The sequence below is a fragment of the Paroedura picta genome, chromosome 17 (assembly GCF_049243985.1).
Source record: "Paroedura picta isolate Pp20150507F chromosome 17, Ppicta_v3.0, whole genome shotgun sequence".
In the NCBI taxonomy this organism is placed as follows: Eukaryota; Metazoa; Chordata; class Lepidosauria; order Squamata; family Gekkonidae; genus Paroedura; species Paroedura picta.
This window is the reverse complement of record NC_135385.1, coordinates 5,549,287-5,562,791: the sequence shown is the minus strand read 5'-3', so window position 1 is coordinate 5,562,791 and position 13,505 is coordinate 5,549,287. Positions and strand designations below refer to the sequence as shown.

The 13,505-nt window shown below is 52.4% G+C and overlaps 1 protein-coding gene across 11 annotated transcripts in view; it reads left to right on the top strand.

The window, feature by feature from the left end:
* The window catches only part of TRRAP (transformation/transcription domain associated protein), a 98,239-nt gene that overhangs the window by 43,956 nt on the left and 40,778 nt on the right, over window positions 1-13,505 (top strand). For 5 of the 11 annotated variants that reach the window (XM_077317195.1, XM_077317194.1, XM_077317196.1 and 2 more), the window contains 10 exons: window positions 33-143; window positions 1,244-1,390; window positions 2,771-2,984; window positions 4,823-4,948; window positions 6,289-6,435; window positions 7,267-7,469; window positions 8,704-8,825; window positions 10,551-10,764; window positions 11,521-11,700; window positions 11,901-12,047. In XM_077317195.1, coding sequence (XP_077173310.1) covers window positions 33-143; window positions 1,244-1,390; window positions 2,771-2,984; window positions 4,823-4,948; window positions 6,289-6,435; window positions 7,267-7,469; window positions 8,704-8,825; window positions 10,551-10,764; window positions 11,521-11,700; window positions 11,901-12,047 — 1,611 coding nt within the window. Of the gene's footprint in view, window positions 1-32; window positions 171-1,243; window positions 1,391-2,770; window positions 2,985-4,822; window positions 4,949-6,288; window positions 6,436-7,266; window positions 7,470-8,703; window positions 8,826-10,550; window positions 10,765-11,520; window positions 11,701-11,888; window positions 12,048-13,505 lie in introns of all 11 variants that reach the window. The other 6 variants (XM_077317186.1, XM_077317191.1, XM_077317190.1 and 3 more) reach the window with 3 other exon arrangements.

Genomic DNA, 13,505 nt, shown 5'->3' with positions numbered 1-13,505 from the left:
CCGACCTTGTGCCGTCCGTTCTGTGCTCTCAGGTATTTGGACGCAGCCAGTCGCTGCCGGGGGCCGACGCGCTCCTCTCAAAGCCCATCGACAAACAACACACAGATACGGTTGTCAACTTCCTCATTAGAATCGCTTGCCAGGTACTGTGTGCCTCTGGGACGAATGTGGTAAGGCTTCGTTAGTATCCCAAAGTCAACTTTGCTTCCCCCATCGCAAAAGAGAGGGCCGGGGATAGCTATAGATAGGGAGGGAGAGAAATCTGAAGATAAGGACCAAGTCTCCTCTTATCCTGGAGGATTTTGGGTTATGGGGCATAATTACGGGTAGGGGCACGTTTACGGGGGATAGGGGTAGGGGCATGGTTACGGGTGCTAAAAGTAGGGGCATGGTCATGGATGCTATAGGGGCACGGTTGTGAGTGTTGGAGGCAGGGACGTGGTTGCGGGCATTAGAGGTAGGGGCATGGTTACGGGTGCTAGCGGTAGGGGCGCGGCTGCATGTGCTATAGAAGCATGATTACGGGTGTTAGTAGTAGGGGCATGGTTGTGAGGGTTGGAGGTAGTGACATGGTTGCGGGCGTAAGAGGTAGGGGCACGGTTACGGGAGCTAGCGGTAGGGGCGCGGCTGCACATGCTATAGGAGCATGATTACGGGTGTTAGCAGTGGGGCCATAGTTATGGGGAGCTGCCTTGCGATGCATGAGAGAGCAGGAGAGCCTAAGCAAGAAATAGTTAGGCTGGGGGACGTGAGGAGAGATATAAACAACATGGGAGGACGATTAATGGGGGGGATGACTTTTTGGGACCATCTGGGGCTCTTGTGCTGGGAGAGGAATGGCTAGCGCGTTCATTAAGAGCGTAAATACCTGCCAGAGCATGCACGAGTTTAAAATTTCGGCCCGGCCGGCACTGAAGTTTCCCTCGAGAGACATAATTAGGTGATGCTCCGGACAGAGCTCTTTTCTTACTTCCTCCTGGGGTCACCCCCATCCGGAACTAGCCCTTCTTCTTCCTCCTCAGGGGCCTTGCTACCTAGCCTCGCTCGCTCGCCTCCACTGCATGCGCCAACCAAACTGTCCTTAATTGCTTTCTCCGAGCCCTTTCCGCAGAACGCGGAACGGACTTTCCCCGCATACTAAGGGGGGGGGGGAAGCGCGGCGGCGTTAAAACCTTAACCCCTTCGGCAAGATCGCGGCGCTCAAACCGCCGGCCGCTCGGTAACTATCCCGGTCCATCGGTAGGTAAACGACAACTCCAACACGGCCGGCTCGCCTGGGGAACTCCTCTCCCGCCGCTGCGTCAGCCTCCTGAAGACGGCCTTGCGGCCGGATATGTGGCCAAAATCCGAGCTCAAACTGCAGTGGTTCGACAAGCTTTTGATGACAGTGGTAAGTGACTTAATAGTGCTTAATAAAAGATCCCGGGAGTTGCCGTCCTCGCGTGGGATGGCGTCGACTCATTGCCGAAACGTGAACAGCCTTGAGGGGGGGGGGTGTTCATGTGGTGTCGAAGTCCGCGGCGTGGCGCCAACCGCGGAGAACTTTTGGGATTGTCACGTCCGCGCCTTTTAATTGGCAATTTAACGCAGTGTCACGACTTGGCAAATGGGAATGGATTTACAGTCTCAAATCATTACGCCCGTCCGGGTTCTTGACATCAGGATTAGATTTTTTTTTCAAGAAAGGAAAAAAAAAGGGGGAGAAAAAGAAAGGAATTCAGCTGCAGGGAATTGGAAACGTACGCCGGTCGCCCTTTTGTTCTGAACGTTGTGCTTGTTTAGTTAGATAGATGCGTTGATTTGTATATGGCCATTGGCCTTTACAAAATATAAAATACAAATTTGCAAACAGTGCAATAGAGTAAAAGGAACTGTAAATAAAAATAAGGTTTTTGAACTCTGGTGCTGGAGAAGACTCAAACCGGTCAGTCCTAGAGGAGATCAGCCCTGACTGCTCTTTAGAAGGCCAGATCCTGAAGATGAAACTCAAATACTTTGGCCCCCTCATGAGAAGGAAGGACTCCCTGGAGAAGAGCCTGATGCTGGGAGCGATCGAGGGCCAAAGAAGAAGGGGGCGACAGAGAATGAGGTGGCTGGATGGAGTCCCTGAAGCAGTCGGTGTGAACTTAAATGGACTCCGGGGAATGGTAGAGGACAGGAAGGCCTGGAGGATCATTGTCCAGGGGGTCACGATAAGTCGGACACGACTTCGCACCTAACAACAACAACAACAACATATAAAAATATAAAATTTAAGACCAAAGAACTCTTAAAGAACTACGGTTGTAACGTTGGCCCTTCTCTTCCTTGCTGCCAAACCAAATAGAGCCGTTTTCTATGTTACATTATCAACCTGGTCCGCTAAAAGACCGATTGTCTTTTCAGCCACGGAGGGAAGGTTCGGGCCCCGTAAGATCTCACTGAGGAATTTGGCCCTGGGTGGAGCATCAAGTACACCGTCAAAGATGTAGTGGGGCAAACCCACCAGAGCTTGTAGAACACAAATCAAAAAACGCTGTTTTTTTGGCATGCAGCTCAAACGGCCCGCCGATACCTCTGTGGGGCGTTGTGCTTATTTGACGCAGGCGTTAACGTTTTTCGAGCTGTGCGGCGAGGCCGGGAAGAGATCCCGGATTCCGACACGGCCTGTTTTTGGAAGCGCCTTGTGCTTCCGTGCGCAAAAAGTAGATGGGATTTTCGAGGTTGACGCGCAGGTCCGCCCGGCGTCATCTCGGGCTCCGCTCTCCCCCTGCCCGTGTTTCGATTCCAGGAGCAGCCCAACCAGGCCAACTTTGCAAACATCTGCACCGGCTTGGAGGTCCTCAGCTTCCTCCTGACCGTGCTCCAGTCCTCGGCCATCCTGAGCAGCTTCAAGCCCCTGCAGCGGGGGATCGCCTCCTGCATGACGTGCGGCAACACCAAAGTCCTGAGAGCCGTCCACAGCCTCCTGTCCCGCTTGATGAGCACCTTTCCCACGGAGCCAAGTACGTGCGCCTTTGTACATCCCCCCACACACACATCTTTTTCTTTACTCCTGTCTGATAGGGGGTCCCCAGCACGGTGCACCGGGATACACACTATTGCCTTTTCTAGTGCCTGTCAGGAGTTTGTAGGGGGTGGGCGGGGCCAAGAAGGGCTTTCGTGCAGCAAGGCTCCTGATTGGCCTTGGGAGAGTTGATTGGCTCCACAGTTGCTTTGTGAGATGCCGCCTCCCCAGCGTGAGAATCGTCACTGTGCGACCGACGGTACATTGTGGCCGCCGTTTTCATGGCTGGCTCCGCCCCCTGCAGCCGCCATTTTGTTGCTGTGTATGCCACCATGCTGTGTCCGAATTCCAGATTCTGCAGGCTTTAAAAGGTGGGGGCCCCTGCTGTACAAGCTCTTAGGGAAGGAGGTGGCAGGTTATAGTTAATGAGCGAGAGGGTTGTGAGTGTCCTGCATAGTGCAGGGGGTTGGACTAGATGACCCAGGAGGTCCCTTCCAACTCTATGATTCTATAATTCTAAATTCTGTCTCAACATCCGGAAGAAGTTCCTGACAGTCAGAGCGGTTCCTCAGTGGAACAGGCTTCCTCGGGAGATGGATGGTTTTCCATCTTTGGAGATGTTTAAACAGAGGCTGGAGAGCCATCTGACAGAGAGGCTGATTCTGTGAAGGCTCAAGGGGGTGGCAGGGGACAGTGGATGAGCGAGAGGGTTGTGAGTGTCCTGCATAGTGCAGGGGGTTGGACTAGATGACCCAGGAGGGCCCTCCCAACTCTTATAATTCTATGATTCTATGATCGCTTCACTAGTCCATCTTATCATCAGTTCTGCGCTTTATGGCCTGTTATATTATTTTATCTTCTCTCTCTCTCTCTCTCTCTCTCTCTCTCTCTCTCTCTCTCTTTGAAACTTGCACTTTCATACCCAATTAAAAAGGGGGAGGGGGGAGGAAACAGTTGAAATAAGGAATCGCGAGTAATACATCATTATCCGGCGGCGTAAAAACTTAATAACCTGTGGCAGATATTACTTTGGCTCAAGGAAGGCCTATCGTAAATTTAATGTCTTTTGCAATTACTGTGTTTCTCCCTCTCTCGCTTTGAAAGTGCAGGGTTTTTTTTCTTTCTTCCCCCGGTTGTCGAACGCTGCTGTTCTAATAAGACAAGAAAGCAAAATTGGGCGTGAAGGCAGATCGTAGGAAGCGTGGAGGGGAAACGGAAGAGCCGGTGGCTGCCAATAAACGCCAGGGTAGAGAAGAGACCCCCCTTGCAGCGGGATACCAATTTAATTTGCAGTGCCGTTGGACTGCTTTAAAGCGCTCACCGCCGGGAGCAAAGCATCCCCAGTGATCTCCATAAGAAAGCAAAGAAAAATTATCCTAAATCAGCAACAGTGTTTCCCAATTTCCCAACACTCCGCCACTAAAAACCTAGAGAGCCAGTTTGGTGTCGTGGTTAGGAGTGCGGACTTCTAATCTGGCATGCCAGGTTCGATTCTGCACTTCTCCACATGCAGCCAGCTGGGTGACCTTGGATTAGTCACAGCACTGATAAAACTGTTCTGACCAAGCAGTGATATCAGGGCTCTCTCAGCCTCACCCACCCCACAGGGTGATACACGACATTTATCAAGCAGAGGTACAGGAATGGTTGATCCGATTGTGGGCTAATTGGGAGCGTTATTCTCACTGTAGGCAGCTGGGACACGGAATCTGGATTTCGGGCGTCAGTCCCAATGTAACGCCCTTGCGCTGTCGCGCCCTGGCAAAAGCCGCTGGTGTTAAGCGCAAGACCGCCAGCCTCTTTCATCTTGTAACCCTCTCGTTGTCTCCGGCGCAGGCACCTCAAGCGTGGCCTCCAAGTACGAAGAACTGGAGTGCCTCTACGCTGCCGTTGGGAAGGTCATATACGAAGGGCTGACCAATTATGAGAAAGCGACCAATGCAAACCCTTCTCAGCTTTTCGGTAAGTTTGTTCTCTCTCTCTGTCTCTCGCTGTCCCTCTCTCTCTCTCTCTGTTTGTCTCTGTTTGTCTCTGTCTCTTTCTCTGTGTGTCTGTCTGTGTCTTTCTTTCTCTGTCTCTCTCTGTCTTTCTCTGCCTCTCTGTCTCTCTGACTCTGTCTCTCTCTCTCTGTCTCTCTGTTTGTCTCTGTCTCTCTCTGTCTCTCTGTCTCTGTGTCTCTGTCTGTCTGTCTGTCTTTCTTTCTCTGTCTCTGTCTGTCTCTGTCTCTGTCTCTCTCTGTCTTTCTCTGTCTCTCTCTGCCTCTCTGTCTCTCTGACTCTGTCATTCTCTCTCTCTGTTTCTCTCTCTCTCTCTCTGTTTCTCTCTCTCTCTCTCTGTCTTTCTCTCTCTCTGTCTCTTTCTGTCTCTCTCTTTCTCTCTCACATAACCCTGACCATTGCACCACTTAGAGGAAACTCTGCTTAGTGCTGCACATTGCCCCATGGAAACATTATGCCCGCTGTCTGCAGTTGCGGACTGGCGCATAACCGTTCCATGCTGAGCTCATCCCGCAACCTGCTCATCTTGACATGCTCTGTTCAGATCCCCGCACTGGAAGGCCCCGAGGCCGCTCCCGGAATGGCCGTTGTCACTAGAGCCGGCCTGCGACCCCCTTGGCGTCTGGCCGGGCCTGCCCCTTTAAATGGCCAATGTCCTTCACTATCCTCCCCTGTGATCTGTGCCGACAGGTGTAATTTCACTTGGGGAATTGCCTATTTGTCAGGTGTCAGGCTGGGCTCTGGAAACACACTTAGCGAGAAAGATACTCCTTCTTATCATTTGTCCAGAACGCTCCCAAGGTGAGAGCAGGACCGAATTCTCCGGAGCCCAGTAGACGCTTTTAAGGGAAAACGTGTCCTTTTCTCTTTCCCCCCCCTTTTTTTAAAAGGATGCAAAACCTCAAGCACCTTTAGGGAAGCAGGAAGACGGGAGTAGGAGGGGGTTTGAGGTGGGGAAACGAACAGAGCCCGTTACCGATTCCCTTGGCTTCCGAAATTGAGAGCATCTGAATCGGGGATCCCTTGCTGTGCCCGTAAAAAGCTACTTTGAATTCTCACATGTGTCATCGCCACGTTTTTATCTTGCCCTTACTCTGAAAAGCTCAGGCCACCGCATCTGGTCTCTCCACACACACACAAACCCTTTTCTCCTGACAACAATCTCCCAAGGTCATCCAGGTGGCGAGACGGCCCCTGGCCAAGGGCACCCATCGAAGCTTTACGGCCACGCGGGGAGTTGAAACCGGGTGGGTTAACCACAGTGACACGCTTTCCCCCTTCCTTCTTCTCGCGGTCCGTTTTTAGGGACGCTCATGATCTTGAAGTCGGCGTGCAGCAACAACCCCAGTTACATCGACAGGCTGATTTCGGTCTTCATGCGCTCCCTGCAGAAGATGGTGCGGGAACACTTAAACCAGCAGACGCAAGCGGGGACAGCGGAAGCCAACACAGGTAACCCCCGCCCCGCCCAGCCGGCGTCCCGAGGCTCAGTTCCGCGGGGGAGCTCTTGTTTGCTTTTTTTTTATTTATTATATATCTATATCGCCCTCCCCTGAGTCTCTGGGCGGTTTACACGGAACGTCAAAATCAATCCACGCAGCTTATTTATTTTATTTATTTATTTTTTAGATTTATATACCGCCCTCCCCGAAGGCTCAGGCTTAGTTTTTCCATAGGATTTAAATAACTACAGTAATAATAATATTAACGTTAATAATGACTCTAGCAGAGGGAATGGACTGTGACATTGCAAACAGGTCCAGGAGCAGAATGCATGCGTGGATTTCCAAGGGGGAGAGTAGCCCTGTAGATGTCGCCGGCGTTTTCCGTCTCAACCAAATGCCTGGCGGAAGAGAGCTGCCTTTTGCAGGCGGAAACTGCAAAACTGTTTGCGGAACTGTTTTCGCTCCGTAACGGAAAGCACTTGGACTTGCTTGACTCACCATTGGGGCTTTCCTAGGCTGGGTTTAAAACCTAGAACTCCCAGTCTAGAGCAAAACATTCACGGACGCAGATGCTACAGTCGGCAAGTCAACTTGGGACTTGCGGAATTTATGGCTTTCTCAGACAGGGTTTCATGAATACCTGGGGCTTCTGGACAGCCCTGGGAGGAGGTTAGTTAAAAGCTTTTCCCTAAAAGGGGTCGCTTTGGGAATTTGCTTGAAACAAGCTCCCCCGCGGACACTGAATCAACCCTTCCGTCGTGCCCAGAGGGCTTACGCCGCCCGTACTCCCCCTCCCCCTTGCTCACGCTCCAAATCCGGTTCCGGATTTCCCCTCCAGCCGGCACGAGCGAACTGGTCATGCTGAGCTTGGACCTGGTGAAGACCCGCCTGGCTGTCATGAGCATGGAGATGAGGAAGAACTTCATCCAGGCCATCCTGACGTCGCTCATCGAGAAGTCCAATGACGCCAAAATCCTCCGGGCGGTGGTGAGGATCGTGGAAGAGTGGGTGAAAAACAACTCGCCCGCCACTGCCAGCCAGGTACGTGCCGGGGGGGGGGGGGACGAGAGAGGCTGCCCGCTGCGTCTCTGCCAAGCCTCCCGGGAAATGCTTTCCGTGGGGTTTTTTTGTATTAGTTTCTGCAGCAAAAATCTGTAAAGGGAACCAGTCATGGTTTTGAACCTTATAGCCCTCTATGGAGCGGATGCCGATCAATGACGAGCCAAGAACGAAGCCCGTTTTTCGGTAGTTAGAGATACTTGCTGTCAATCAGAGATTTAGAAAGTATAGAACCCCACCTTCCCCCCCAGCCACCGCCTAGGGATCGTTTTGAACAATGACGAATAAGTCGCCTGTCCCAAACTGGACTGGCCTTTGTCCGAAAACAATTTAAGTCCGGCAAGATGGTCTGAAAAGTCACAGAAGTGGATGGGTTAGTCTAACGCAGTGGTTCTCAACCTGGGGGTCAGGTCCCCCTTGGGGGGTCGAAGGACCCTTTCACAGGCATTGCGGCAGGGCAAGCAGCTCGGCCAGGGGCCACCATCCACACAACAGCCTTGCGGGGTAGATCGAGAGAGCATTCGTCTGTCTGGAGCAGTGGAAAAGGTCAAGATGGGCATGGTGGGACAAGAGGCAGAACTGAACTGAGAAACCCCGGGGGAAAAAAACCAATTTATCTCCAACCATGAACAATGGATCTTCTCGCCATTGGTCAGTTTCGGTTTAATTTCTATGAAAGACCACTTGCATAATGTTATCATTTTATCGTTTTATGGTTGGGGGTCCCCACCGCATGAGGAACTGGATTAAAGGGTCACGGCATCAGGACGGTTGAGAACCACTGGCCTAACGCAAGCCTTGCCCAAGTTCTCAGATGCCCCAGGTGGTGCTGTTGAGCTGCGGTTCGGTTTTAGAGTTTCTGTCCCAAGCTTTTAAAGCGATTCGGCAAGCCAACATCAAGATTTTCCGGTGCCGGTGAAAGTCACTTGGTCCGTTCTGAGCACGTGTCCTGTTTCAAGTTTCGCATTTCTCTTCTGTATCCATGGGCAATTATGGATCCATTAACCATACAGGCCTGGTGAACAGGCGCATTAGCAGCCAGAGGTCGAACATGGCGCATGCTTGGTAATCCATCAGCAACTCCCATGTTAGGACTGCCCGTAGACCAGTGAATGTATGAACTTTTTATTGTGCCTATTGGAAGTGAGCTGCCAGCTGCCAGATGGGCGAGCTAATTTATGTCCTTCCCCCCCCCGTTCCCGTTTTTTCTTTTCAGACCCCCACCCTGCGAGAGAAGTCCATCTTGTTAGTCAAAATGATGACCTACATAGAAAAACGTTTTCCAGAGGACCTTGAATTAAACGCCCAGTTCTTAGACCTTGTTAACTACGTCTATAGGTAATTATGGCAATTAATCACCTTTCCCCCCCCAGATTACCAGTCCATAATTCGGTGCCACTCCTGACCTTAATAAGACGCCATCCATCTTTTAAAGATCATTTAGGTTTCGGGAAGGGGTGTGTGTGTGTGTGGGGAGGGGGGCGTGGATGTGTGAAATCACTGTCCGTTTCCCTCCCCCAAGGTTTCTTTGAAGGTATCCACAGGCTGGCGCCTCCGGATCTCACACCTGTACCGCTAAGCGGAGAACAAAACACCCGCTGTGTTCGTTTTATGTGTGCTGACGTCTGGCCAAAAAAAAAACACAAAATTCCTTCTGCGCTATAAATAGCAATCGATTAGAGCCGTTCGTATTTTTAATTTCGTTTCATAACAGTTAGCTAAATTGAGATCTCGCCGTTGGCGTGCCTTTCTCTTTTCTCCCGCCCCTCCCCCTCCCCCCCAAATGCGTTGCTTTTAAATGCTTAATTGTTGTTTTGACAAAAAAAATGTCACCTGTCAGATTAGCGGCGCGGCTGGATTTCTACGTGCGCAGCTGCGTGGCATGCGTTGCCGCTTGAGCGGTTCGAACGTGTGAGCGCTGGGAAGTGCCGGCTGAGGCCGTCAAGGAGCCCCTCCTCCTTTCCTCCTACGCCTTATGTCCTTCCGCCTCGTACCAGTTTGGGTCGATAGGAGGGGCTTGGTGCAGATGCCACGGGAAACCCAGATCTGAGTCCTTTCCCTGCTGTGGAAGCTGGCTTGGGTGGCCTTGGGCTAGTGAGCTGCTCTTCTGCATAGCCTACCTCTCAGGGACGTTGTGAGGGTACATATGGAGGACAGGAGAACGTTTGTTGGCTCCTTTGGGTCCCCGTTGGGGAGAAACAGCAGCTTCAAGCCTGGGCACACCTTAGAATCAGGACCACGTTTATCGGACAGCCGTAGGCCGTCACCAAGTACGGACGGGTAGCCGTGAGCAAGAAAAGCAGACAATAGCACATGCGCCGGAATCCGTACACCAGACTATCTCAGCTCATACGAATCAGCCATCACCTCTGTCCTTAGACCTTACCTGTCTGGCAGCCAGAGCAAACAGACCCTACGAGAGACGAATGGGCCGTTACCCAATAGGAGAAACACCTTCTAGAATCTAGAATCCCCGGGGCCATCAGGTGTAAGGGAGCACCTTAGGGACCAAAAAGAAGTTGGTTGTCCAGTGTTTTTTTGCACATGCAAAATGAGAAGAGCCCTGGGCGTTAGTTGGAATTTTGCACCAGGAGAGGCCTCGTCTTGACGCCTGCTGTGAGTGACTGCAGCCGGGTGGGCACGAGCCCCCGTTTTTAGCCCTGGCTGGCTAAGCTTAAGGACTTTCTCACCTCTAGGCCCAGTGGGAGGCCGGATATCTTGGTGGACTCTTGGTCGTCACTCTGTTATCCCTTGTTTATTTGGTTCATGCTTTGGATTTTTATCCCGCCGGTCTCCGAAGACCCGTGGCGGGTTACACGAAGAGAGAATTAAAACCCCATTAAAACGAATCATAATCCTCGATGCCATTAAACCCATAAAATGGCAGGATAATCCCCCAATCTTTCCCCAGTTTACAGGACACGGATCGCAGGGTGGAATAGAACTGGCCAGAGGCCGTCTCTCACTCGAGGAAAGTAGCCCGTCTCGGCCCGCATCGAACGGCTAGAGGAGGGCTCGATCTTCCCTCTTTTAAAAACTTGATTCTTTTCCTTCCCGCCAAAGGGACGAGAGCCTCTCCGGGAGCGAGCTGACGGCCAAGCTGGAGCCGGCCTTCCTCTCGGGGCTCCGCTGCGCCCAGCCCCTCATCCGGGCCAAGTTCTTCGAGGTCTTCGACAACTCGATGAAGCGCCGCGTTTACGAGCGACTCCTCTACGTCACCTGCTCTCAGAACTGGGAGGCCATGGGGAGCCACTTCTGGACCAAGCAGTGCATCGAGGTGGGTGGGGGTGGGGGGGCAGGGGAGGGCAGGGATCGGCGGTCGGATGCGCCCTCCCTTTTCTTAGTCTTTAAGGAAATCCGGGCCGATTGGTGCTCTGGGGCAGGGGCGGCTAAACAGGGGCTCTCCGGATGTCCATGGACTACAAAGCAGGGGCCGGCAGGGGCTCATGGGTATTGTAGTCCACGGACATCCGTTTGGCCGCCCCTGCTCTGGATTCACACTGAGGCCTGGACTTCTCTCTGTTTTGAAAAAAGAAAAGCCTTTCCCTGGGACAGAACATTTAGGTTCATTCTGGTGACGGCTGTGCCTTTCTCCGGCGCTGGAAGGTGTTCCGCACCGTAAGAGGAAAAGAAAAATGCAGTTAGGGCCTCTAGGTTGGGCTAGCTGGTGTTTCACCGGTCCTATTTCCTCCCGTGCGTGAAGTGAAGCAAAGACCCTTTGCAGACATGCAAGGGAGACGTCCCTCACAAGCTTGACGCCTGCCCTAAAAATAACGTAGATAAACTTTTCCTAGTCAACTGAATCATTCCTCATCGCTGGCGTTGATGCAGAATAGAAGGCAGCGACATTTCAGTCCCTAGACCCTGAGCCAATGTAGATGTTTCCGTAATGCTCTAAGGAAGTATAATCTTTCCCTCCCTGCATGGTGCCGGGCGTTGACGGAGGGCGTCGTTGGCCCTCCTTCAGGCAGGGAAAAGTGGGGTGTAAAATAACCCAGATCTTCCCTTGTTTTGGGAAAAAATAAATGTTTAGCTCTTGCTGGCCGTGTGCGAAAGGAACTCCGCCATCGGGACGAGCTGCCAGGGCGCCATGCTCCCGTCCATCACCAACGTCATCAACCTGGCCGACAGCCACGACCGGGCCGCCTTCGCCATGGTGACCCACGTCAAGCAGGAGCCCCGCGAAAGAGAGAACAGCGAATCCAAAGAAGAGGTGACTTGTCGTCCCTTGCTTGCAACCGCCCCGCCCCACCTCCTTTTGCGTTCCCCGCGGGGGTCTCCGGCCGTCGGTCGGTGTCCCCCCCCTCGCTCCGGGGAGGAGCGTCCCGTGCTCCTGGGTGCATCGGCTTGACGGCGGCTCCCTTGCCAAGGCCGTAATCATCCTGCGCTTGTAACCGCCAGCCTCTCCCCCAGGACGTGGAGATCGACATCGAGCTGGCCCCCGGAGACCAGACCAGCACGCCCAAAACCAAGGAGCTGTCCGAAAAGGACATCGGCAACCAGCTGCACATGTTGACCAACCGGCACGACAAGTTTCTCGACTCCCTCCGAGAAGTGAAGGTGAGCCCGGTTTCTCTCCCCCGCTGCGTTTTTTTGGGATCTTGTGGGGGGGGGAGCGTCGGGGGTCTTCCGGACTGGCCGAGGTTCAGCACGGTTTGAGCGCCCCCCCTCCAAATCCGTTAAATCGGCATCTTTTTGTAAATAACTCAACGCCAAGCTAAAACGATCCCCAAATAAGTTACGGTTGTGAATTTCTTGCATAGAAGAAGAAGAAGAAGAGTTGGTTCTTATATGCCGCTTTTCCCTACCCGAAGGAGGCTCAAAGCGGCTTACAGTCGCCTTCCCATTCCTCTCCCCACAACAGACACCCTGTGGGGTGGGTGAGGCTGAGAGAGCCCTGATATCACTGCTCGGTCAGAACAGTTTTATCAGTGCCGTGGCGAGCCCAAGGTCACCCAGCTGACTGCATGTGGGGGAGTGCAGAATCGAACCCGGCATGCCAGATTAGAAGTCCGTACCCCTAACCACTACACCAAGCTGGCTCTCCATACTGCTGGGGGTCGGGCTGGATGGCCCTGGAGGTGTCTTTTAACTCTTGTGATCCTGTTAATTCAATAAACGGAGTGTTACAAGCAGTTTAAAAGCTGCTGCCTCATTTCCAAAATACATTTATGTTATTTATTTATTTTATATTCATTTATTTAGATTTTTATACCGCCCTTCCGTACGGCTCTAGGCGTTCTACATAAAACATTTGGAAACGTTTACATAGAACGCTCTCAAAGTCAGTATAACAATAGAACAATAACAATAACATACCAACAAAGAACAGTATTTTAACGATAACTTTGACACTCCCTCAGTAGGTTAGTCTGGGGGGGGGACCTGTAGATGTTATGGGTCAGTCGGCCCCATCAAATGCCTGGTGGAAGATATACCATAACAGAGAGGGGCTTTCCCAGTGTTGAGAGGGTTTCTTGGGTTGGAAAAGATTCTCGGGTAGGAAGGTCAGTTCTTTAGAATGCTACTTTCCTGGCTTTGACCGTAGGTCTGGTGGAAGGGCTCCATCTTACAGGCCCTGCGGAACTGTTTAAAATCCTGCAAGGCCCTGATCCTGTTTGTCTGGGTCAGGGGTAGTCAAACTGCGGCCCGCCAGATGTCCATGGACTACAATTCCCAGGAGCCCCCTGCCAGCATTCGCTGGCAGGGGCTCCTGGGAATTGTAGTCCATGGACATCTGGCGGGCCGCAGTTTGACTACCCCTGGTCTGGGTAATCGCCAGTCCAGGGCCAGGGTTGAAAAAGCCCTGTCCCTGATCGGGGCCAGTTTTACCTCTTTAGGGCGGCTGGATTCAAAGTCGAATGAAACTCTTTTCCCGTGGAGGCCTTATGTCTGTTGTTTTTTTCTAGGCCCCCCAAGGTAGATCAGTCGACCGGTGTGGCATGACGATTTATTTTTTATCGACGGTCACGGAGGCTCTTCCTAATCTTTGCCTGGGCCTTCACTCCACACCTCCCT